This window comes from Triticum urartu, chromosome 2A (assembly GCF_056163025.1).
Source record: "Triticum urartu cultivar PI428250 chromosome 2A, HENAU_Tu73, whole genome shotgun sequence".
Classification (NCBI taxonomy): Eukaryota; Viridiplantae; Streptophyta; class Magnoliopsida; order Poales; family Poaceae; genus Triticum; species Triticum urartu.
In genome coordinates, this window is record NC_141874.1 from 767,370,755 (window position 1) to 767,397,248 (window position 26,494).

The 26,494-nt window shown below is 44.4% G+C and overlaps 2 protein-coding genes and 1 pseudogene across 2 annotated transcripts; 1 reads left to right on the forward strand and 2 right to left on the reverse strand.

The window, feature by feature from the left end:
• Positions 1-781: 781 nt before the first annotated feature.
• LOC125534659 (PI-PLC X domain-containing protein At5g67130-like) lies at positions 782-14,476 on the reverse strand. Its single transcript, XM_087542609.1, has 6 exons — positions 14,438-14,476; positions 2,590-2,712; positions 2,403-2,501; positions 2,010-2,313; positions 1,688-1,911; positions 782-1,595 (listed from the first exon to the last, which is right to left on the reverse strand). Exons 1-6 carry the CDS (start codon positions 14,474-14,476, stop codon positions 1,416-1,418), a joined length of 969 nt encoding a protein of 322 aa, XP_087398735.1. The 3' UTR covers positions 782-1,415.
• A 2,219-nt stretch (positions 14,477-16,695) lies between these two features.
• Positions 16,696-22,097, forward strand: LOC125540484 (putative disease resistance protein RGA1). Its single transcript, XM_087545633.1, has 3 exons — positions 16,696-16,922; positions 17,768-21,361; positions 21,660-22,097. Exons 2-3 carry the CDS (start codon positions 17,986-17,988, stop codon positions 21,662-21,664), a joined length of 3,381 nt encoding a protein of 1,126 aa, XP_087401759.1. The 5' UTR covers positions 16,696-16,922; positions 17,768-17,985; the 3' UTR covers positions 21,665-22,097.
• Positions 22,084-25,064, reverse strand: LOC147988113 (uncharacterized; annotated as a pseudogene).
• Positions 25,065-26,494: the final 1,430 nt, after the last annotated feature.

Genomic DNA, 26,494 nt, shown 5'->3' on the forward strand with positions numbered 1-26,494 from the left:
GACCTTTGTTAGCTGTGTTGCGATCTGAAAGGCCAAAGGAACTAAACAGTTCCCTAAATTCAGAAGCCGGTTACCTCATCTGTACTGCAGTAGTACAAAAAAAAGGGGTGCCATAGTCGCCAAATGACCCTAGCAATGTTAGATGAGACTGAGGGGTGGGTTCATATCTTAAACTAGATGATACCCCGCGCGTTGCTGTGTGAATGCGTAGACACATATTTATATAATCACATGCAAAAAAATTTACAGAGAATATATTAAGTAACACAAAATAATATACATAGAACCATTTTTACGTGCCTCTTGGATGACCGCGGATGCAAAACAAATTGCATGCATAATAATTCTTAAAGAGAAAGGAAAGGGCACCAAACATCCAAATAAAAGTGGTTAGAATACTTTTAAATGTGCCTGAGTGTTACATTGGTCCAAACAAATGAACAAACAATTTAAATAGCGCGCTATAGCTCCGCTAGCGTTTAGAAGAGCTCCGCCGCTAAGAAGCTTAGCGCGCTATCTAAAACTATGAAACCAACTCCTACGTGTACATGACTTGTTACTTTCCAAATAATTAAGTCACCGTAACATGCAAAAACGATTCCTAGCCGGACTAATCAACTTATGTAGAAACTAATTAACCTACTAGGCATTGTATGGATTATTCGAACAGGGAGATTGCTGCGTGAAGAGGAAGGAGATCCGGAAGAAGCTTTTGCTGGATCATGGGGAAGACCTGTACTTTGGGTCAGTAAATGACCCTAGGTGCGTCGGCGGCGTAAGATCGGGGGAGGAAGGAAACTGCTAGAGAGGTGTTTTTTTTTTGGCATCCCGTGAAAGATTTCACTCCAGAGGCTTGGACGTGTGACAATGGGCAAGGGCTCCTACGGATATATTAATACAGAGATTGTACGGATAGTTTGCATTGTTTCTAACGATTGACATGGAGCATCGAACGGTGCATCCAAGAGAATTAACGTGGAGTCTCAAGTGGTGCAACCAATTACAAAATATAAGATAGGACCGTGCAATATGTCCTGAATTGCAGATACAATGTGGATGTGCCAACATCCAGTCACTCCCCACGCCACGTTGGCACACCTCGTCAACGCTGCTCACGTATACAAACAAGTTTGCACCGTAAAGCCAACTTCTTGTACCATTTCAATGTACACCACAAGTTGTAGTATTAAAGTGACTATTCATGCCAAGTTCTAGAACCAATGGTGTAATTGACTCTTGAAATATCGTGCAGTGTGTCTAGATTGCAAATACGTACAACAATGCAGTTAATAATAGTGAAGTACCCCAATATAATGTAGAGAAATTTGACTGCACCATTTGTAAACTCCATTTAGAGCATGACTTGTCATTTCGTGTTTGCATCATGCCTCAACTCCCTTGAGAGTTCGTTTCTACTACAAGAGAACAGCCCGCCACAAGTAGGCAGCAGGCTTCAAGAACAAGCCAGGAAGGAAACGAAACAAGAACAAGGCTGGACTTGTCCGCCCGCCGCAAGCATGCACATCATCGTGGCCGCAGATTAGCATCCCATTCAGCATGTCCACAGCTTGGAAGACGCCCCCACCATTGCTTCTCTGAAATTGGGCAACCAACCAACGAATCATCATTTCGATTCGGGATTTCAAGATTCTAGCATGTCCTACTGAGTTCCAGCTGCTGGCGTTACCTTGTAGTAATCCACAGCCAAGAAGTTAGCCCAACGGTTGCCGGCAGCAGTGTGGCATGTGTTGAGCACCTCCACGAGCCCTCGCGAGTGCTCCATACATGCTGTCCCTTGGACTGGCCGCGTGCGGAAATAGTTCACAAGAACCAATGATTTACTTCTGTCGCTTAGGACAGCCGATTCGGAGCGATTGCGGCAGACACGAGAGTTCATTCCGACATCACCATCTGTGATAAGAGACGGCGACCGTGTAAACTACTAGAGCAAATCATATTTATCTTGAGACATTAACTGAAGAGAATAAAAGTCTGAAGCTTAAACTCACACATGTTTTCGACCATATAGTTCCATTGGTAGGCAATTCCTTCACTTGACTCTTTGAATCGGTTGGAGGTGAAGACAAGGAGACGCTGGTTCAGCTTGATCATGTCGCTGACACGGGGCCAGTCCTCCCCGTTCCGTGGCATCCTCGATACCGGAAACCAGTACTTGGTGAGGCCTGTCTTGATGAACAGCTTGGAGAGGCCACGGTGAGACTTGACATGGTCCTCGAGGATGAGTGTCACGACCGCTGACGGGTTCATTACAAGAAATGCCTCTATTTCCCTCATGGTACCTATGGCGGGCTCCTGCATAAATAGTTACTGGTCACATTAGGATATATGATTCTGAAACATTTTAATGGCCAACCATTCAGAGAACAATTCTGCTCACTCACAAAGGCGGTGGCGTCCAAGCACATTCCTCCGAATGAATGGCACAACCATATGTCCTCCTGGAAGTCGTATACATCCAGCATCAGTGCTCTGACGCCATTCTGCCAAAAATTGCCGTGTGTAGTTGCATTATTCAGAATCATACCGCAAAAATTTTAGAATCAACTGGCAAGCATGAGTGACTCTTACATTCAGTTGATCGGTGACCGAATCTTCCTGGTTGTACAATGTGAAGAGTGGGATATCTGTTACTATTGAGAATGAGTTGTGCGTCGTGAGGAACGCGTACTTGTTGAATGGCAGTGAGTTGTCCTGGTGAATTTGTATTATTAGCTTTGTCAGGAATACTCGCTAGTTTATGTTCTTTCTATTGGTGAGACCGATTTGCCTAGGGTTTGTGGCAGTGGCTATGGCATATGAAACTCGGTGGCGCCGGATAGAAAGAATCGGTGGGGCCGAGTTTGACTTTTGGTTTAGGTCATATGTGTTGGGGAACGTTGCAGAAAACAAAAATTTTCCTACGGTTTCACCAAGATCCATCTAGGAGTTCATCTAGCAACGAGTGATTAGATGCATCTACGTACCTTGTAGATCGCGAGCGGAAGCGTTCAAAGAACGGGGATGATGTAGTCGAACACGACGTGATTCAAATCACCGATGATCTTAGCACCGAACGGACGGTGCCTCCGCGTTCAACACACGTACGGAACGGATGACGTCTCCTCCTTTCTTGATCCAGCAAGGGGGGAAGAGAGGTTGATGAAGATCCAGCAACACGACGGCGTGGTGGTGGATGCAGGGCGTCACAGTAGCAGGGCTTCGCCTATACTACGAGAGAGAGATGTAACGGGGAGAGAGGAAGCACCAAAGGCTGAGGTATGAAATCCCTCCTCTCCCCCACTATATATAGGAGGTCCAAGGGGGCGTGCGCAGCCTAGGAGATCCAATCTCCTAGGTGCGGCGGCCAGGGGAGGGTTTCCCTCCCCCCAAGGCACCTCGGGGTGCCTTCCACCACTTGGACTCCTCCGTGGTGGAAACCCTAGGCGCATGGGCCTAGTAGGGCTGGTGCCCTTGGCCCATGTAGGCCAAGGCGCACCCCCACCAGCCCATGTGGCCCCCGGGATAGGTGGCCCCACCCGGTGGGCCCCCGGGACCCCTCCGGTGGTCCCGGTACAATACCGATAACCCCGAAACTTGTCCCGATGGCCGAAACAGCACTTCCTATATATAATTCTTTACCTCCGGACCATTCCGGAACTCCTCGTGACGTCCGGGATCTCATCCGGGACTCCAAACAATATTCGGGTTACTGCATATACATATCTTCATAACCCTAGCGTCACCGAACCTTAAGTGTGTAGACCCTACGGGTTCGGGAGACAAGCAGACATGACCGAGACGACTCTCCGGTCAATAACCAACAGCGGGATCTGGATACCCATGATGGCTCCCACATGCTCCACGATGATCTCATCGGATGAACCACGATGTCAAGGATTAATCAACCCCGTATACAATTCCCTTTGTCAATCGGTATGTTACTTGCCCGAGACTCGATCGTTGGTATCCCAATACCTTGTTCAATCTCGTTACCGGCAAGTCACTTTACTCGTACCGTAATGCATGATCCCGTGATCAACCACTTGGTCACCTTGAGCTCATAATGATGATGCATTACCGAGTGGGCCCAGTGATACCTCTCTGTTATCCAGAGTGACAAATCCCAGTCTCGATCCGTGTCAACCCAACAGACACTTTCGGAGATACCTGTAATGCACCTTTATAGTCACCCAGTTACGTTGTGACGTTTGATACACCCAAAGCACTCCTACGGTATCCGGGAGTTACACGATCTCATGGTCAAAGGAAAAGATACTTGACATTGAAAAAGCTCTAGCAAACGAACTACACGATCTTTGTGCTATGCTTAGGATTGGGTCTTGTCCATCACATCATTCTCCTAATGATGTGATCCCGTTATCAATGACATCCAATGTCCATAGCCAGGAAATCATGACTATCTGTTGATCGACGAGCTAGTCAACTAGAGGCTTACTAGGGACATATTATGGTCTATGTATTCACACGTGTATTACGATTTCCGGATAATACAGTTATAGCATGAATAAAGACAATTATCATGAACAAAGAAATATAATAATAATGCTTTTATTATTGCCTCTAGGGCATATTTCCAACAGTCTCCCACTTGCACTAGAGTCAATAATCTAGTTACATTGTGATGAATCGAACACCCATGGAATTCTGGTGTTGATCATGTTTTGCCCTAGGGAGAGGTTTAGTCAACGGATCTGCTACATTCAGGTCTGTATGTACTTTACAAATCTCTATGTCTCCATTTTGAACATTTTCACGAATGGAGTTGAAGCGACGCTTGATGTGCCTTGTCTTCTTGTGAAACCTGGGCTCCTTGGCAAGTGCAATAGCTCCAGTGTTGTCACAAAAGAGTTTGATTGGCCCCGACGCATTGGGTATGACTCCTAGGTCGGTGATGAACTCCTTCACCCATATTGCTTCATGTGCTGCCTCCGAGGCTGCCATGTACTCCGCTTCACATGTAGATCCCGCCACGACGCTCTGTTTGCAGCCGCACCAGCTCACTGCTCCACCATTCAACATATACATGTATCCGGTTTGTGACTTAGAGTCATCCAGATCTGTGTCGAAGCTAGCGTCGACGTAACCCTTTACGACGAGCTCTTCGTCACCTCCATAAACGAGAAACATGTCCTTTGTCCTTTTCAGGTACTTCAGGATATTCTTGACCGCTATCCAGTGTTCCTTGCCGGGATTACTTTGGTACCTTCCTACCAAACTTACGGCAAGGTTTACATCAGGTCTGGTACACAGCATGGCATACATAATAGAACCTATGGCTGAGGCATAGGGGATGATACTCATCTCTTCTATCTCTTCTGCCGTGGTCGGGCATTGAGCTGAGCTCAATCTCACACCTTGCAAAACAGGCAAGAACCCTTTCTTGGACTGATCCATTTTGAACTTCTTCAAAATCTTATCAAGGTATGTGCTTTGTGAAAGACCTATGAGGCGTCTTGATCTATCCCTATAGATCTTGATGCCTAATATATAAGCAGCTTCTCCAAGGTCCTTCATTGAAAAACTCTTATTCAAGTAGGCCTTGATGCTGTCCAAGAGTTCTATATCATTTCCCATCAAAAGTATGTCATCTACATATAATATGAGAAATGCTACAGAGCTCCCACTCACTTTCTTGTAAACGCAGGCTTCTCCATAAGTCTGCGTAAACCCAAACGCTTTGATCATCTCATCAAAGCGAATGTTCCAACTCCGAGATGCTTGCACCAGCCCATAAATCGAGCGTTGGAGCTTGCACACCTTGTCAGCATTCTTAGGATCGACAAAACCTTCCGGCTGCATCATATACAACTCTTCCTTAAGGAAACCATTAAGGAATGCCGTTTTGACGTCCATTTGCCATATCTCATAATCATAGAATGCGGCAATCGCTAACATGATTCGGACGGACTTTAGCTTCGCTACCGGTGAGAAAGTCTCATCGTAGTCAATTCCTTGAACTTGTCGATAACCCTTAGCGACAAGCCGAGCTTTATAGATGGTCACATTACCATCCGCGTCTGTCTTCTTCTTGAAGATCCATTTATTTTCTATGGCTCGCCGTTCAACGGGCAAGTCAGTCAAAGTCCATACTTCGTTTTCATACATGGATCTTATCTCGGATTTCATGGCTTCTAGCCATTTGTCGAAATCCGGGCCTGCCATCGCTTCTTCATAGTTCGAAGGTTCACTGTTGTCTAACAACATGATTTCCAAGACAGGGTTGCCGTACCACTCTGGTGCGGAACGTGTCCTTGTGGACCTTCGAATTTCAGTAGGAGCTTGATCAGAAGTATCTTGATCATCATCAATAACTTCCTCTCTAGTCGGTGCAGGCGCCTCAGGAACATTTTCTTGAGTTGCGCCATTTTCCGGTTCAAGAGGTAATACGTCATCAAGTTCTACCTTCCTCCCACTTACTTCTTTCGAGAGAAACTCTTTCTCCAGAAAGGATCCATTCTTGGCAACAAAGATCTTGCCTTCGGATCTGAGGTAGAAGATATACCCAATGGTTTCTTTAGGGTATCCTATGAAGACGCATTTTTCCGATTTGGGTTCGAGCTTTTCAGGTTGAAGTTTCCTGACATAAGCATCGCATCCCCAAACTTTTAGAAACGACAGCTTAGGTTTCTTCCCAAACCATAATTCAAACGGTGTCATCTCAACGGATTTCGACGGAGCCCTATTTAAAGTGAATGCGGCAGTCTCTAAAGCATAGCCCCAAAAAGATAGCGGTAAATCGGTAAGAGACATCATAGATCGCACCATATCTAATAAAGTGCGATTACGACGTTCGGACACACCATTACGCTAAGGTGTTCCAGGCGGCGTGAGTTGTGAAACTATTCCACATTTTCTTAAGTGTGTGCCAAATTCGTGACTCAATTATTCTCCTCCACGATCTGATCGTAGAAACTTGATTTTCCTGTCACGTTGATTCTCAACTTCACTCTGAAATTCCTTGAACTTTTCAAAGGTTTCAGACTTGTGTTTCATTAAGTAGACATACCCATATCTACTTAAGTCATCAGTGAGGGTGAGAACATAATGATAGCCACCGCGAGCCTCAACACTCATTGGACCGCACACATCAGTATGTATGATTTCCAATAAGTTGGTTGCTCGCTCCATTGTTCCTGAGAACGGAGTCTTGGTCATTTTACCCATGAGGCATGGTTCGCACGTGTCAAATGATTCATAATCAAGAGACTCTAAAAATCCATCTGCATGGAGCTTCTTCATGCGTTTGACACCTATGTGACCAAGGCGGCAGTGCCACAAGTATGTGGGACTATCGTTATCAACTTTACATCTTTTGGTATTCACACTATGAATATGTGTAATATTACGTTCGAGATTCATTAAGAATAAACCATTGACCATCGGAGCATGACCATAAAACATATCTCTCATATAAATAGAACAACCATTATTCTCAGATTTAAATGAGTAGCCATCTCGTGTTAAACGAGATCCCGATACAATGTTCATGCTCAAACATGGCACGAAATAACAATTATTGAGGTTTATAACTAATCCCGTAGGTAAATGTAGAGGTAGCGTGCCGACGGTGATCACATCGACCTTGGAACCATTCCCGACGCGCATCGTCACCTCGTCCTTTGCCAGTCTCTGTTTATTCTGCAGCTCCTGCTGTGAGTTACAAATATGAGCAACGGCACCGGTATCAAATACCCAGGAGTTACTTCGAGTACTGGTAAGGTACACATCAATTACATGTATATCACATATACCTTTTGTTTTGCCGGCCTTCTTGTCCGCTAAGTATTTGGGGCAGTTCCTCTTCCAGTGACCCTTCCCTTTGCAATAAAAGCACTCTGTCTCAGGCTTGGGTCCATACTTTGACTTCTTCTTCCCAGCAGCTTGCTTGCCGGGCACGGCAGCTTCCTTGCCGTCCTTCTCAAAGTTCTTTTTACCCTTGCCCTTCTTGAACTTAGTGGTTTTATTGACCATCAACACTTGATGTTCCTTCTTGACTTCTACCTCTGCTGATTTCAGCATTGCAAATACTTCAGGAATGGTCTTTTCCATCCCCTGCATATTGAAGTTCATCACAAAGCTCTTGTAGCTTGGTGGAAGCGACTGGAGGATTCTGTCAATGACCGCATCATCCGGGAGATTAACTCCCAGCTGAGTCAAGCGGTTGCATAACCCAGACATAGTGAGTATGTGCTCACTGACAGAACTATTTTCCTCCATCTTACAGCTGAAGAATTTGTCAGAGACTTCATATCTCTCAACCCGGACATGAGCTTGGAAAACCATTTTTAGCTCTTCGAACATCTCATATGCTCCATGTCTCTCAAAACGCTTTTGGAGCCCCGGCTCTAGGCTGTAAAGCATGCCGCACTGAACGAGGGAGTAGTCATCGGCACGTGTCTGCCAAGCGTTCATAACGTCTTGGTTCTGTGGGACGGGTGGATCACCTAGCGGTGCTTGTAGGACATAATCTTTCTTGGCAGCTATGAGGATGATCCTCAGGTTCCGGACCCAGTCCGTATAGTTGCTGCCATCGTCTTTCAGCTTGGTTTTCTCTAGGAACGCGTTGAAATTGAATACAACGTTGGCCATTTGATCTACAAGACATATTGTAAAGATTTTAGACTAAGTTCATGATAATTAAGTTCATCTAATCAAATTATTAATGAACTCCCACTTAGATAGACATCCCTCTTCTAGTCATCTAAGTATAACATGATCCGAGTTGGCTAGGCCGTGTCCGATCATCACGTGACACGGACTAGTCAACGTCGGTGAACATCTTCATGTTGATCGTATCTTCTATACGACTCATGCTCGACCTTTCGGTCTTCTGTGTTCCGAGGCCATGTCTATGCACATGCTAGGCTCGTCAAGTCAACCTAAGTGTATTGCGTGTGTAAATCTGTCTTACATCCGTTGTATGTGAACGTAAGGATCTATCACACCCGATCATCACGTGGTGCTTCGAAACGACGAACTGTAGCAACGGTGCACAATTAGGGGGAACACTTTCTTGAAATTATTATGAGGGGTCATCTTATTTACTACCGCCGTTCTAAGCAAACAAGATGCAAAACATGATAAACATCACATGCAATCAAATAATAATAGTGACATGATATGGCCAATATCACATAGCTCCTTTGATCTCCATCTTGGGGCTCCATGATCATCCTGTCACCGTCATACTCATCGACATGTAAGTTGTGATTCCTATTACAATAGCATGAACATCTCATACATCACATATAGATCATTCATCATTCATCACAACTTTGGCCATATCACATCACATAGCATACCCTGCAAAAACAAGTTAGACGTTCTCTAATTGTTGTTTGCATGTTTTACGTGGCTGCTATGGGTTTCTAGCAAGAACGTTTCTTACCTACGCAAAGACCACAACGTGATATGCCAATTGCTATTTACCCTTCATAAGGACCCTTTTCATCGAATCCGATCCGACTAAAGTAGGAGAGACAGACACCCGCTAGCCACCTTATGCAACTAGTGCATGTCAGTCGGTGGAACCTGTCTCACGTAAGAGTACGTGTAAGGTCGGTCCGGGCCGCTTCATCCCACGATGCCGCCGAATCAAGATAAGACTAGTAACGGCAAGCATATTGAACAAAATCAATGCCCACAACTACTTTGTGTTCTACTCGTGCAAGAGAACTACGCATAGACCTAGCTCATGATGCCACTGTTGGGGAACGTTGCAGAAAACAAAAAATTTCCTACGGTTTCACCAAGATCCATCTAGGAGTTCATCTAGCAACGAGTGATTAGATGCATCTACGTACCTTGTAGATCGCGAGCGGAAGCGTTCAAAGAACGGGGATGATGTAGTCGAACACGACGTGATTCAAATCACCGATGATCTTAGCACCGAACGGACGGTGCCTCCGCGTTCAACACACGTACGGAACGGATGACGTCTCCTCCTTTCTTGATCCAGCAAGGGGGGAAGAGAGGTTGATGAAGATCCAGCAACACGACGGCGTGATGGTGGATGCAGGGCGTCACAGTAGCAGGGCTTCGCCTATACTACGAGAGAGAGAGATGTAACGGGGAGAGAGGAAGCACCAAAGGCTGAGGTATGAAATCCCTCCTCTCCCCCACTATATATAGGAGGTCCAAGGGGGGGTGCGCAGCCTAGGAGATACAATCTCCTAGGTGCGGCGGCCAGGGGAGGGTTTCCCTCCCCCCCAAGGCACCTCGGGGTGCCTTCCACCACTTGGACTCCTCCGTGGTGGAAACCCTAGGCGCATGGGCCTAGTAGGGCTGGTGCCCTTGGCCCATGTAGGCCAAGGCGCACCCCCACCAGCCCATGTGGCCCCCCGGGATAGGTGGCCCCACCCGGTGGGCCCCCGGGACCCCTCCGGTGGTCCCGGTACAATACCGATAACCCCGAAACTTGTCCCGATGGCCGAAACAGCACTTCCTATATATAATTCTTTACCTCCGGACCATTCCGGAACTCCTCGTGACGTCCGGGATCTCATCCGGGACTCCGAACAATATTCGGGTTACTGCATATACATATCTTCATAACCCTAGCGTCACCGAACCTTAAGTGTGTAGACCCTACAGGTTCGGGAGACAAGCAGACATGACCGAGACGACTCTCCGGTCAATAACCAACAGCGGGATCTGGATACCCATGATGGCTCCCACATGCTCCACGATGATCTCATCGGATGAACCACGATGTCAAGGATTAATCAACCCCGTATACAATTCCTTTTGTCAATCGGTATGTTACTTGCCCGAGACTCGATCGTTGGTATCCCAATACCTTGTTCAATCTCGTTACCGGCAAGTCACTTTACTCGTACCGTAATGCATGATCCCGTGATCAACCACTTGGTCACCTTGAGCTCATAATGATGATGCATTACCGAGTGGGCCCAGTGATACCTCTCCGTTATCCAGAGTGACAAATCCCAGTCTCGATCCGTGTCAACCCAACAGACACTTTCGGAGATACCTGTAATGCACCTTTATAGTCACCCAGTTACGTTGTGACGTTTGATACACCCAAAGCACTCCTACGGTATCCGGGAGTTACACGATCTCATGGTCAAAGGAAAAGATACTTGACATTGGAAAAGCTCTAGCAAACGAACTACACGATCTTTGTGCTATGCTTAGGATTGGGTCTTGTCCATCACATCATTCTCCTAATGATGTGATCCCGTTATCAATGACATCCAATGTCCATAGCCAGGAAATCATGACTATTTGTTGATCAACGAGCTAGTCAACTAGAGGCTTACTAGGGACATATTATGGTCTATGTATTCACACGTGTATTACGATTTCCGGATAATACAGTTATAGCATGAATAAAGACAATTATCATGAACAAAGAAATATAATAATAATGCTTTTATTATTGCCTCTAGGGCATATTTCCAACAATATGTGGATGTGGGAAGGTAGTTGAGGGTTTTGGAGCATATCACTAAGCACTTTGAAGCAAAAACCTCATCAAGCAACACCTCGTCCCTCCTTGATAGTATTGGCTTTTCCTATAGACTTAATGTGATCTTGGATCACTAAAATATAAAATGTAGAGTCTTGAGCATCAAGCTTGAGCCAAACTTTTTGTCCTTAGAATTTTGAGGGACCCACTTTCCTCATCCATGCCATGCCATTCATTGAGCTTTTCTTAAAATATTAATCTTGGAATAGTGTTAGCTCAATGAGCTATATGTTGTTAGGAATTACCAAAACCATCCAGGTATAGTTGCACTTTCACTAAGTAAGACTAGTGAAAAACCAAAAAGTCATATAAAACTGAAAAAACAATTTAAAAAGCCAAAAAGGCGTGCGAAAAAAAATAAAATCAAATCAAATCCGGAGAGAGCGCCTAGAACGCGACACGTGGCGTCGGCTGAGCGCACGTCAAGTGGCGCACTCTCATCCCACCCCCCAAATGATCGTTGGGAGGCTCCTAAAGGAGCGCTCGCCAACTAGTTGCTCCCGAAGCACCCCCCCCCCCCACACACACATCGAAGGATTCATTCGCTGGGGGAGGGCAGCTTCCAATGATTGTTTCGATTGTCTGCTGGGTGGCAGCCCTCACTGACCCAAAAAGGGCGGTTAGCTTTTTCATATTAAAAAACGCCATCAACCCTTAAAAAACCATTTTCTTATAAAAACACATAGAAAACCTAAACTTTTTGAAAAAAATTCATGCTCTGAATTTATGAAAATGTCGTCCTCTGATATCAGAAATTAACCATGGATGTTAAAACATATATTTAAACTTGCCGTGGTCCTACAATTTGAGTTGCCATGTGAACACAATATAAAAAAGAGGTAAATACACTGCAAGTCATAGAACTTGTATGCGACGGTCAGTTTGGTGCATAAACTTGTAAAATACGTGTTTCTGGTCATCTAACTTGTCCCTCCGTTTATATACGGTGCTTTCTACCGTATTCAGCTGTATCATGTCAATACATGGCGTGCCAACGTGGCAGGGGTCCATTGTCAGCGGTGGGTAACCCGTGTGCACTATTTTTTTCTTCAGGAAGCACCCTTGCATTTTTTTATTTATGCAAAAAAATCCTCAAATAAAATGAAAAATGATGAACGAACATTGGGATTCAAACAGAACACCTGCTACGATCCGCCACGCTTCGATAACCAATTGACCTACATATTGTTCACACTCTTGGAGCACAATTAGCTTTATATAAGAAATATTGTGCGGCCTTAAAAAAAGACACTACAAGCTAAAATAGAAACCAAAACGTGAAAAAGGGAAGGCACCGGTTCGAACCTATGACCACATTTTTTAGAAGAACCTATGAACACATAAGCTCGCCGCGTGTGGGAGCACCAACCATCCGGCCACAATGAGTTAAAAAAATCAGCCACAATGACATTTAAATAGATAAACACAATTTATCTTATGTATTCTTCTTTCTTTTTTCTATTTACAATAAAATATAGTTCATAATGAATATACGTCAATTTCTTTCGGACAATCAACAGAACTCATTATAAATTCGAAAATCTAGATAAAAAATTATATGTAAAAAATAATGTACATAAATTTTTCGGAGAAATTAACTATTTTTTGTTTGAATTCAAATAATTTAAAAATTAAAAATATGGAAAAGTGAATATAGTGCACAGTGAATAGAGTGCACAATGAATATACACATTTTATGGGGACAAATCAGAAAAAATTTGTTTCAAATCGAATAATTCGAAATTTGAAAATCTAGAGAAAAGGAATGTGGCTCAGAATGAATGTAAGTATTGTTCGGACAAATCATCTAATTTTTGTTTGAATTTGAATAAGCTATATAAAAGAAATACAGTTCATAATCAATGTACACAAATTTCTTTCGAACAAATCACTGGATATTTTGTCTGAATTCGAATATATTAAAATTGGAAAATCTTGATAAACGAAAATACAGGTCCGAATGAAATTTACGTAATTTTTTCCCGGAAAAATCAAATAATTTTTTCTTTAAATTCGAATTTTAAATTAAAAATCTAGATAAAAGAAAATGTTATGCAGAAGGAATGTATGTAATTTTATTTCAAACAAATCAGTGGAAATTTTGTTTGAATCTGAATCATTTTGAATTGGAAAATGTAGAGAAAAGAAAATATATTCAGAATGTGTACTTTTATCCAAGAGGTGATATACCTTAGTAGTCCAAATGAAACAGCAAGCACGATCAGTTGAGGTGGTTAGGTTGTTAGCGCCATTACAACAGTTTGTAGTTTCGAACTCGCTCCGTCCCTTTTTTTCCAGCCAAATGTTTTTACAGTGAATACTGACGGCTGGGACCCAGCGGACAACTATTGTTGGAATGCTTTTGTACAAAGTAAAAAAACGAGGGTGTTTTTGTAGAAAAAACATCACGTGCACTAGGCACTGACAATGGGCCCTTGCTACACTGGCATTGCCACGTAGGCAGCAAATACATCCACGTACGGGAAATATGACCGTATTTGCACACCCGCACAAGTTTAATGACCAGAAACACGTATTTTACAAGTTCGTGCACCAAACTGATCGTCGCGCGCAAGTTGTAAGACTTCTAATGTATTTAACTCTATAAAAAACATGCTATCTCTAAATAAACAAAAATTGTCATAAAAACAAAATGCCATCTCTTAATAACAAAAAATGCAATCTTTTATAAGAAAAATGTCATCTCTTAATAATAAAAATGCCTTATGTCAATGATAAAAAAATCTATTAATATAAAAATGACAACTCTTAATAATAAAAATGTCATCTTAAAAAATGTCATTCACGTTTTTCTAACCCGCGGAGCTGTCTTTGGGTAAAATAAAAAACCTGGCATGTTTCCTGAGTTCGAACCCATTTCAGCAGTACCCGAACCCGAAACCCGCCATTAATGATCAAAATACCTACCATCCACTGATCCACCGATTTTCCACCCATCCACTCCATTGATCCAGGCGAACGCCCACCTCGACTACACGACCGGCCCAGTCTACTATTTTATTTCATGTTTTACTGCTTAAATATGTTGAATTTTGCTGCTGCTATTGCTGAAATATGCTCCTAGCTTTTTCAAAAGTTGTTGTTCTCGCTGGCTGCTCTCGCGGGGATGGGTTCTCCATGGGTTCAGAAAACCCGACGAGTTTAGAAGACGGGCAAAAAACTATCCCTGTGCACGGAGACGGACAGGTTTGCGGTTTTCTTGCGAGGATAGATTTGGGCAACCAAAACTCGGCGATTGATGTAGACTAGTGGTTAGGGTGCCATCATGTGGCGCTGCTTAAGAGAAAACTGTGCACACGTTTCTATTAAGGAAATACTAGTACATGGGATAATCACCTCCATCTAAAAAACATCTAAGAAAAGAAAAAAATGCACACCTTCCCCTGCCATCCCATTGTGGACGTCACTCCTTCCCCACGAATAAGCTTCAGTTCACTTCCCCTCCCCTCCTATCCACATCCACAGATCCTCCCGCCAGGGCTGCCTTGCCCTGACGGCACTCGTCGGCGGCCACGGCAACACAAGTACCGGCCGTCTCTCTCCTCCCGCCAGGGCTGCGCGTCTGAACTGACCTGACCTGACGGCGCTCGCCGGCAGCAAGACGCGTACCGGCGGAGATATGGGCCAGGGTGAGCGCCCCTCCACCCTCCCTTCCTCCCTCCCTCCACCCACCCTTGCCAGATGATTTTTGACAGCCACGCATAATTTGTTGATGTGTAAAGGTTGCATGCATGGACAAAAATAGTTACTCCTCTTTAACTGCAAAAAAGTCTTATTATTTTGGTAATAAAGAGGTACCCTCTCCGTTCTTAAATATAAATTTTTCTAGAGATTTTACTATAGACTACACACGGAGTGAACCTATACTCTAAAAGGCATCTATATACATCCGAATGTAGTCTCTATAATGTAATCTCTAAAAGGACTTACATTTAGGAACCGAGGGAATAGTATTTGCAGCTTTACCAAAAAAACATATTCGGTTTTTTAAAATTTTCGACTACTTTTATTTTAGTGTTCACCAGGTGCTGGTGAGTCCACATACCAAATTGAATTAAGCCGCACTTCGGCTGCGGCCGAAGCCTTTGATGGCGGTGCCTACGGGCTCCGTCCCCTTGTTGGAGGCATCGATGTTGCTGTCCTCTCCTTCCCTTGCTCGACATGCTTCGGGGGAAACCCTAGATTCGGTCTTCCGGGTCGGATGATGACGACGCCATTGGCTATGCTCGGCGTCGTGTTTCCTCTCGAGGACATCATCTTGGAGCTAGACTCGGTTAGAGGGACTAAGTGCTCGTGGAGGTTGTTGGCGACGGCTTATGTGACATCTTTGTGAGAGCAGAAGAAACACCCTTCACATGCAAGGTGCGGCAGGCGAGTTATTTATGCGAATCTCAAGGGATTGAAACGACATATGTTTACTCTTTCGGACATAGCGTTCCTCTTCGATGTCATCGAGTTTCGTGGATATGCTTGTGGCAGCCTGGATTGACATGACAGTTTTTGGTGTGCACTTTGGTAGTAGCGAAGGCGCTCGAGTGCCCGACTGGCTGTGTTGTCGGGTGTTTGTCTTTCTGGCGTGTTGTATGTATTGTGGTGCTTTAAGCCTAGTTTTGCTTGGCGCTGCTTTAGGTTTTTGCCTGGTTTTCCTCGATAAACCGAGCAACTCTTTTTTTTCTTCTTCTTTTTTAGCACTCGTCTTATGCGGTGCATTCCTCCTTTAGGGTGTTACTTGTAATACCCTTTCTGATCAATGAATTTGGTAGCTCTCCTGCCAATATTCCAAAAAGGCGAACCAACCTGTGGTTGAGATGGTTAGGTGGAGAATGGTATCCTAGCTCACCAGGGTTCAAGTCTTGGTGCTCGCATTTATTCTGGATTTATTTCAAGATTTCCGGCGATATGCTTTCCCGTCAAGTACGAGACGCTTACTATGACTTTGTAAAATCTCAAAATGATATGTTGGTTCAGTCTCTCTCTCGGAGATGCTCATATAAATAGGGTGTGTGTGCATTTATAGGGGCGAGTGTATGCGCATTTATACAAGCGCTTGCGTCTGTCCCGTGTTAAAAAATAATCATTATTATTATATAAATAAAGAAGAAAAAGGATTCAGCCGCCTGGTGGGTCCCGCGACGACCATGGTCACTCCTTCCCCAGGAATAAGCATCACTTGACACACAGCAAGCAATGCAGCAGCAGCAGCACGGGGACTGAAACTGTTCCCCCCATCCCATCCACGTCCACATCCACATCCACAGATCCTCCCGCCCTGACGGCGCTCGTCGGCGGCCGTCTCTCTCATCCCGCCAGGCCAGGGCTGCGCGTCTGACCTGGCCTGACCTGGCGGCGCTCGTGGGCGGCAAGACGCGTACCGGCGGAGATCTAGGCCAGGGTGAGCGCCCCTCCCTCCCTTCCTCCCTCCACCCACCCATGCCTGGATTTCTTTCTTTCTTTCTTTCACCGCACCCGCGTCCTTGATTTTCCGCTTGCAAGACACAATTTTTACTTTACTTTAGATTCTCTAGACTCTACAGCCTTTAAACAAAGCTCTCGATTAGTTTACCATTTTTACCCCCGCTCCATATAAAAGAAAGAAAGAAAGATGGCGACCGGTGTTTGCGCTTTGGATTGAAATCCAAGTTCCAACCCACTGTTACTTCTTTATTTTATTTTTATCTTATCTAGATGCTAAGAATGGACCAAAGAAGCAGCAGTTTTACCTACTACAGTAATTAATTTAACTGTATAGCACAAGGGAAAAACTACACAAATATTAATAATAATAATAATAATAATAATAATACCAGAAAAACGTGTATGGATTACCTCACACTCACATCAACCAGGGAGGATTGGATGTGGATGTGGATGTTACTGTTTCCCCCGAAGTTGCTTCAATTTCATAAACATCTTTGTTTGGTGCTCGAATAAAAACACATATCTCTGTTAGTAATTGCATAGACATACTCGAAAAAATTTCACAGCTTTCTTTGCACCTGATGCCCATTCCTTGTCTTCCTCTAATTAACTTTGCAGCCGATCGATGTATCCGGTTCCACGGCAACATATCTGCCATGGAAACAACATATAAGCTGGGCAAATACAGAAAACAGTTTGCTCAATTAATGACTTGTTGTATACATAGACTGCAAAATCTACTTCCATAACATAATTATTGCTAGCTGGCTGCATCTATATAAATAATGCTAAATTGTGTCCACTGCTGCTTGCTCGCAGGCAGGACGACAACACATGTCAAACATCCAGTCACCATGAGCCTATCTGCCACTGGGATAATTAGTGCTGTCGATGATTGCGTCAACTTGTTCCAGTGGGCCAGATCTGCCATTCCATCTCTGCACTCCGGCTTGAGTGGCTCACAGTAGGAAATTCTCCAGGAGCATGTGTCGCGCTTACAGGGTGGCCTACAACGTCTCAGGGATGCTCTTCCTGCAATGTATGACCTCATTGACCGAGCAGAGCGGAGAAGCCATGACACCCGTGTGGAAAAGCTCCTTCCACTACTCAAGGATACAGTGTATGAGGTCGAGGACCTTCTTGATGAGGCCAAATGGTACGAGGTGAAGGCGCAAGTTGAGGGCAATGCAACCCAATCTCCTCCTCCTCCTCTCTTTGAGTTCATCGATGATGTCGTCCAAGGCAGCAGCTTCGGCAAGCTGAGTCATGTCCAATCAAGATTGAGTAATCTTTCGAGTCAGCTGGAGATCGCGGGGCTTGCTGAAGCTACAGAACACGTTGACAGATTAGTCAAGCCGAAGACCGGCTCTTTGCCATATGAAGGCCTGTTGTTTTGTTATTACAAGGAGCTAGCACAGGTGATGGGATTTTCCACAAATTCAAAATGCAAGAGAGCAACGAGTTTGGCCAATGCATCAACAAGCGTATCAGCAAACAACCAATTCATTAACGGATTAAGAAGAATATCGAGCCTTCCTGTTTTGGTAATACAAGGAGCTGGTGGTGTTGGAAAGACTACTTTGGCCCGACGTATATGGTTCAATCAATCGGGGAAGCCTCGGATCATTTGGATTCATGCCTCAGATGGCTTTGATGTGAAGAGGTTAACTAAAAAGGCCATACAACTCTGTACTGGGGAGGAGACAACAACTGATGATTTGGATTCTCTCCAGCGTGACCTTTCTAAGCATGTGAGCAATAAAAGGTTATTGGTCTTCCTTGATGATATGCGGGATGATGCCTTGAAGGAAAATGGGCAGTGTTGGAAGAGGTTTTGCGCACCTTTTAGGAATGTCCGAGGGGGAAGCATGATTTTGGTCACTACTAGATGTTCGGAGGTTACTGAGGGGGTGCGGACAATGGAGCCCATTATCTTAGATGGTCTAAAAGGTGATGTCTTTTGGAATTTTTTCAAATTGTGCGTGTTTGGAAATGCGAGGTCTGAGATTGATCCTGAGTTAGAGCGCATCGGTAGAAGTATACTTCCTAAATTGAAGGGTTCTCCTTTGGCCGCCAAAACTTTGGGACGCATGTTGAGCATGGACCTTCAAGCATCCCATTGGAATTCTATACTTGAGAGTGAACTGTGGGAGTTGAGACAAGAGGAGGCCGACATTTTTCCGGCCCTTCAGTTGAGCTACATGCATTTACCATTCTATTTGAAGCGATGCTTCGCATTCTGTTCTGTGTACCCGAAAGATTACAAATTCCAGAAGGCACGCATAGCTGAAGTTTGGGTAGCGGAAGGCTTTGTGGAATCTCAAGGGGGTGTTCCAATTCAAGATATTGGCTGTCAGTATTTTCAAGACCTTGTAACACGGTCCTTCTTTCAAATGGTTCCTGGTGGATACGTAATCCCTGACCTATTGCATGACCTGGCACAAAAAGTTTCAGAGCACGACTGCTGCATCTTAAGAAATGATAGTTGCTTTGATAAAGTCCCACAGGATGTTCGTCATCTGTACGTACTCCCTAGCAGTGACTTTGATGGTTCCAACTTGTTGAGACTTTGCAGGTACACAAAGTTGCGTACCCTAATTTGCAAGAAGAGTTTAGGGAAAGAAGCAGGATTTGTGATGGGCCACTGGTGTACTAAACTTTTGCATATGCGTGTGATTTCTTGTGCCTCCACAGATGAGTTACCAGGTAGTATTGGCAACTTGAAGCATCTTCGGTACCTTGAAATCTCCAGAGCTTGTGCTTTGAAGAGGATTCCTTCAACTTTCCGTTGGCTATATAATCTGCAGATTTTCTATGCCAAGAAATGCAAGCTAGAAAGTCTGCCTAGTGACTTTGGTAAGTTGATCAACTTACAGAAATTTGAATCGGATGGATTACCATATTATCCTGGGTGCCGCATGCGTGTTAATGCAGCAGATGGGCAGGGACAAAGAATAGTTAGGTTAATGAAGAATCTGAACCAATTTCATGGCTTGGAGATCACTCATGTTGGCATGCTAACTAAGGATGATGCAGCAGAATCAAAACTGAAGAATAAGAAAGACCTTGACGAGTTGAAACTGATATTCAAATCAGATGGGTTACCAATTTCGCCGCGGTTTTTAGGATATCCCGAGTCTCAGTACATGCAGGACAATGAGATAGACATGCTTCATCAGTCTCAAATCATCCAGGACAATGAGATAGAAGTGCTTCAATCTCTGCAACCTCCTATCAGTCTCAAGTCTCTGTTCCTCCAGAATTATGCCGGTGTCTCGCTCCCAAGCTGGTTTCGGCCACAAAACATACCAAGCTTAGAATCACTTACTTTTAGAGACTGTGTCGGACTCAAGAGCATATCATTGTGCATGATCTCACAGATTATAGGCTTAAATCTGATACCTGCAGTGCTAGTTCACAACAATAATGATAGTGTTGGTATGTTCCTATCCCTGACAGATGTAGCCATTTATGGGTGCGGAAATTTATCAAGCCTCGAACATTTTCTGCTACCAAAGTACGTACCAGCCGTGAAGAAAATAACAATTGGAGGTTGCAAGAGGTTAGAATCAATACCAACAGAAATATTTGGGGATTTTCATTTTCTTGAAGAACTGGACATTTTCTCTTGTCCAAAAATCCGCTCCCGAAGATTGGTATCGCCATCCCTTAAGAAGCTCAGACTGTCTCGTTCTGCTCTCTTTTACAGCATTGAGTGCTGCTCCCTCACCCACTTTCATCTATCAAGTGAGTTTGTCATGTCCATCCAACTACAGATGTGGAGTCTTCCAGCTCTACGGGAGTTGCACATTCTGTGCCGCTCTCTTACATCTATTGGAGGCTCCACTAACCTTTCCCTTTGTACGGGCACTGGCAGCATTAGAGCATTCTCATCCCTTAGTGTCCTAAGTATTTCACATTGTGATAAATTGTCAACCCTTGATGACCTCCTAACACAAGAATATCTACCTGCTATTGAGGAAATTGCAATCTGTTTTTGTGGGGAGTTACTGTCCCTGCCAGGTGAAAGCTTTGGGAGTTTTCCTTATCTGAAAGATCTGCGGATTGACAACTGCAGAAGCCTCAACTGGCAAAGGAGATTGGTGTTGCCATCGTCTCTGCAAAGGCTCCGCTTAGATTATTGTGGGGATATGTTTTCATCTGTTCCCAGCTGCCTTACAAATCTAACGTCCCTCGTCTCACTGACAATGAAGGGATGCCAGGGTATAAGATGCATTCCAGGCGACATTTGGCGCTGTGATCTTACATCACTTGAGTTGTTGGAGATTCGGGATTGTCCAGACCTAGTTTCAATCGGTGGAGCAAAGGCAGTTGAGAAAATAAACTCAGTGTGGATATGTGAGTGTCCAAATTTAAAGGGAGTATCAGGGATCCTGAGAAGGTGCAGCAAAGGTACGTGTTGCCCGCTCAGCTTTTACTCCGCATTTGTTCCAAATTCATGAGATACTGGGAAAAAAACGTATGTATTATGCAGTAAAAATCCAACTTAAATCATGCTGGAGTTGCTTGTTGATGACACCTTTCGTGTATTGTATGTCTTTTTTCTGCTTGTTAGTTCCAATTCAACATAAGTGACATTTTGAGAAAACTCGCTAGATGTAAGAGTGTTGCTGTGCTGCGTGGGTTTAGTCGAACACTACATTTTTTTCCCCAAATTTGCTTTACCGACCATGTATTGTTTTTCTTGAAGGATGAGTGCTACTAAATGACAAGCGAGCTCGAACCCATGGCTGCATTGCTTGGAAGTTGGAAAACCCGGGGATGGCGAGACTTGGTGCAGCACTAGTTACTTGGAAGTCAGGAGACCTGAGGACTGCAAGACGTCGTTTGTTACATCTCGTAGTCTCTACCTATCTCTCTGCAGCTGATTCTCCCTTTGATTCTACGTACTCCCTCCGTTCGAAATTACTTGTCTCGAAAATGGATGTATCTAGAACTAAAATATGTCTAGATACATCCATTTCTTCGACAAGTAATTCAGAACGGAGGGAGTACTATTTTGCGCTGATAATTAACTTGTAATAAATGATGCAGAGTCACCGTGGGTCTCTTAAGGCATGTTTTTTTTTTGAACAACAAAAGGCGCACTAGGCGCCAAACTTTCTTATTTCAGCTCAGAAACACCGTACAGCATGAATTACAAAGCCCTGAAATTGAAAAGTAGAGAGAAGAGAAACTACAGGGCAAGTCATATTCCGATGAGCTGAAGCGAAACAACATATATCAGGTTCTACCACTGATGTTAGAACCTGGTGAGCTACGTTGTGTGCAATACCATTGATCTCTCTAGAGATGTGAAACACCTAGGACTGAAGATCTGAGGAGTAGCAGAAGAAGTCAGCCAGAATTTTCCTTATAGTCCAAGGAGTAGTAGATTCCTTAATCTTTCTGCTAGCCGCCCATGACGCCAAAGACAGATTGTCAGTGAGGAAAGTGGGCTGAGAAATGCATAGCTGTTTGGCCACTCTAGCCGCCAAAAGAAGCGCCAAAGCTTCAGCTTGTAAAGGTGTATCTGTGATAACAGTAGAAGCTTGGATCTGCACATTGACCTCCAATTGGTCTTGTGGTAAAGAGAGGTAAATTCCAATTCCAGTAGCAACAGATCCTTGAGTCAAGCCTGGAATTTTTTTGCATCTAAATGCTGCATCAGAGTATACTTTTGGTCCTGTAACTTGAAGATCAGACTTAATCGTTTTCCCCTGCATAGGAATCTGATTAGTAAGAGGTAAAACACCGACCATCTCATTGGATTTGAGCTGAGAAGAAATATGTATATAATCATCGAGTTCATTACACAGGGCTATAGCAGCAGTATTAATATGATAAGGAAGAGATTTTTTCCTACTAAATAAATAATCATTCCTAGCTTTCCAAAGACACCACATAAAGTTAAGAATGTTGGGTAGAGAAGCATGAGGATGATTCATATTAATCAGAGCAAGGAAAATATTGTGAATATTAGGATTACTTTGAACTAAAATATCCATTCTAATGCACCAAGGATTCAGAAACCAAGCAGCTCTAGCAAAATCACAAAGAAAAAATAAATGCATCTCATCCTCAGGCTTACCGCATCTGCTACAAAGTTGAGATATGTGCACGGAGAAGCGGCCAGCTCTCAAACCTGTGGGAAGAGCTTTTCTAAGAAGCCTCCAAGCAAAAGTTTTTACCCTGGGAATCATCATCTTTTGTTTCCAGACCTCATTTAGAAGATTCTTGACCTGCAAAGAAACCTGAGAAGGTGCAAATCTAGGATTGGCATGAATATCCTGCAAACACAGCTGACGGGATCCAACTGTACCCTCACTGACAGACGGCGAAGGTGTGCTTAGGGTCGAGGGATCATAGCTTCCTCCTTCGTGCTGACGAAATGCCATAACTGATAAATGTTCAGTGCTAGCTTCAAAAGACATGCTCCCCAAATTTTTGCATCGGCTTGTGCACACATTATTGCTACTGTCCAGTTGAGCCGATCCGCTGTCGTGCTTCCAAGTGGAAGAACGAGCACGATTGCGAAGAAACCCATGGAAATTAGGACGCACACTTCCAGATTCGCCGTTCGGAGGAATGTCCCATCTGCTATTCCTAGATCGATGGTAGCTCCGCTGAGATGTTGTGGATCCAGGAAACTCAGCGCCCCCCAAAAAAACTCCTCTGACTGAACTCTTTACCACAGTGCTGGCAACACCGTCACTAAGAACAGGGGCGGCTCCCACACCACCAGCTGGATAAGATTGTCCAATGAAAACTTGCGTGTCTAGTGGAGCACCGAGTAAGCTTGATTGACTGGCAGCCTTCTTCGCCGGAGGAGAGGGGATACCAAAAAGTGAGGCGGATGTACGTTTGGGACTGGATCGAGTAGGCGAGGGAATGGGATGGCGGGTAGGAGAAGGGAAAAGCGCTGCGCCCGGGGAAGGGAAGGACAAATAGCGACATTTGCACCGGAAACTTTGTCCTCCAAATGCATTTGAATAGCAGAGGTAGGGGAAGTCTGCACAAAGTGAGATGAAGGGACAACGCACCGACTAGGAATATCTGCGAGGCGAAGAGGATTATTTTGGGCAGTCTGCTGGTCCAAATCTGGCTCATATCTCTGTCCCTGAATATGCATCTCTTCAGCAGACGTGCACCGAGAGCCTGGCAACTGCTGAGATAATGGGTCTGACTGTTTTGCACCCCCTATCTGCTCCGGGTCAGCAAGAGCACCACTTCGCTGTACTGAATGCTGAAGAGCTTCAACTTGCCCTCCTTCTACGTAATTGCTTTGCCCAACATCTGTCTTCTTATTACCTGCATCTGGTAACACCGTTGTATCCATTAAATCACCACTTTGACTCTGCTGCTGACTGTGAATGAACTCTCCTTCCATTCTTTTATTTTGTTCATTAATATTCCTTAAAGATAATACCTTCTGATTTCCTTTTTCAGCAGAATCCTCTTCTGACATCTTTCCTTTTCCTTTGGGATCCTCTATGAACTGCTTCTGCAACCTTGCTAGCTGAGGATTGATGAAAGATGAGAATGAATTTGCTTCTGCCTGAACATTTCCTCCTGAAAGAGTAGGAATCAACTCTGCATTAGTCATCCACTGCCCAAATCTATTTGGTGAGATTTCTTCCAAAGAAACTTGCAGCCTATTTCTTGAAATGAGAGCACTATTTCTGATCTTGCAATGCTGAACACTATGAAACATAACTCCACAAAAAGTGCAGATTCTGCCAATTTTCTCATAGAATAAGTAAGCCCAACCAGCAGAATCCTTGGCAAAAGAAACCCAAACTCTATCTCTGACTGCTTTACTAACCTGAGCTTTAATGGTACCCCAAATGTAATTCTCCCTAGCAAATATCATACTCTGATTTATAGGATGAAATTCTGAGATCTGGCCAACACTTTGCAAGATGTTTGCAAGTAGAGCTTGAGTTCTAAATCTCATGGGAATACCATAAATCCGAATAGTCACGTAGATAGTGTCAAACTTATAGTCCTGAATATTCCTATTTTGCTCCTCTGGATCCATCCATTCAAGCAAGAAATTGTCTGAACCCATGCTCCAAGGCTGACGAGTAATGACAAACATAACAACATCCAAAGAACGAAAATGAGCCACAAAGATGTACCTTGATAATTGTGATATACCATAATAGTTATCCTTCCATGCTCTAGCCATAGATTGCTGCACAGCCTGAAGGGAAAGAACCCTGATAGGACCTCTTGTAGATGCAAGCTTCATCAGAATATTGAACTCTGCATCCTGACCCTCTTCTTGCCTGTACTGCTCAGCCTGCATATGAACTACCTCCGGCTCATTGATCGACAACGCTTGCATGTTGAGTTCAATCCCGGGATCTGACCTCACAACCCGAGAGGAAAGCTGCGAGACTTGATTTACTCCATCTCTTCTCAGATCCGCCTTCTGCGGAAGAGCATCAGGATCTTCCATGCGAGTAGAAGATTTGTCCATATTCACATCTAACTAGCGAAGGGAAAAACGAGGGAGAGGCAATAAAATAGCAGGAGGGAAAGCGGAGTAATCAGAAAAGTAGATGGGAGAAAGAGTAGGAGATTAGAGAACAAGAACAAGATTATGTGGAAAGAGGGAGGAGGAAAAGCAGAGGAGGAGAGAAGGCTAGAGCGGCATAGGGCCAGTCCAGAAAAATCTAGAGCCCCCAGGTGTCTTAGCCTTCGATCCGTTCGCTGGCATGTTGTAAGTTTGGTGCTTGCAGGGGCCTCCGATGATTATCCCAAACTGCCACTTACTGAAACTAAATGTTGTTTTTAGGTCTAATGTCTGGGGCTTACTGCACTATTTTTTTGGACACTGTTTGGGGTTTCACAAGTAAGGAAAGGGATTTTGTTTGCCGGGCATTGTTGTCGCCGGTGTTATGGGCCCGCACAGATCACCATGAACGAGCTCCAGGACATGCTCTGCCCTGTAGTTCGCCATGTCCGGGAACTGCGCTCGGGGTTGCTTGCCTGCCAGGCAGCTGTCGCAGAGCTGGTCGACGTGGTCGATCACCGGCAAGCCACGCACCATGTCCTATAGAGCCAGCATCTGAAGTGAGTTGAAATTCATCTGAAGTGAGTTGAAATATATTGTCCGCTTCTCTTCATTAGTTCGGGCTTTTGAACGAGTTGGCTGGAATATGAATTCAATAACAACAGAAGCGCGAGACTTTAATTCAGTCGCGATCGTCCATGTCTGCAGTTTCGTCATAACGCATTTTGTTCCCCCTTCATCATCCACGACGACTACACCATCGACAACTACTATATCGACCACGGCTACATCAGCGTGATCAGCTACCTCGACATGGACATTAATGGCTATGTCTACAGCAACTCGTCAGCAACAACTCCAGTCAACAGCCTCTGCGTCGTCACTAGCGTCCACGCCACTCCCGCTGTGACTGCGGGAGGGAATAGAGGAGAGACGTAGGAGGCACCAGACGGGGACGGGGACACCGCCCTAGGTGTTGACCCGTCAGCCATTAGAAATGCAATTGATGATGGCACAAATGGACA

Bases quoted from the DNA above. Each gene is read 5' to 3' on its own strand.
- LOC125534659 (XM_087542609.1), bottom strand. From the start codon at position 14,476: ATGGAGTGGATGGGTGGAAAATCGGTGGATCAGTGGATG. The intron at 2,502-2,589 runs GTAAGAGTCACT...AATTTTTGGCAG, and splicing joins CGGTCACCGATCAACTGAAT to AATGGCGTCAGAGCACTGAT. The intron at 1,912-2,009 runs GTGAGTTTAAGC...CTCTTATCACAG, and splicing joins CTATATGGTCGAAAACATGT to ATGGTGATGTCGGAATGAAC.
- LOC125540484 (XM_087545633.1), top strand. From the start codon at position 17,986: ATGTATGACCTCATTGACCGAGCAGAGCGGAGAAGCCATGACACCCGT.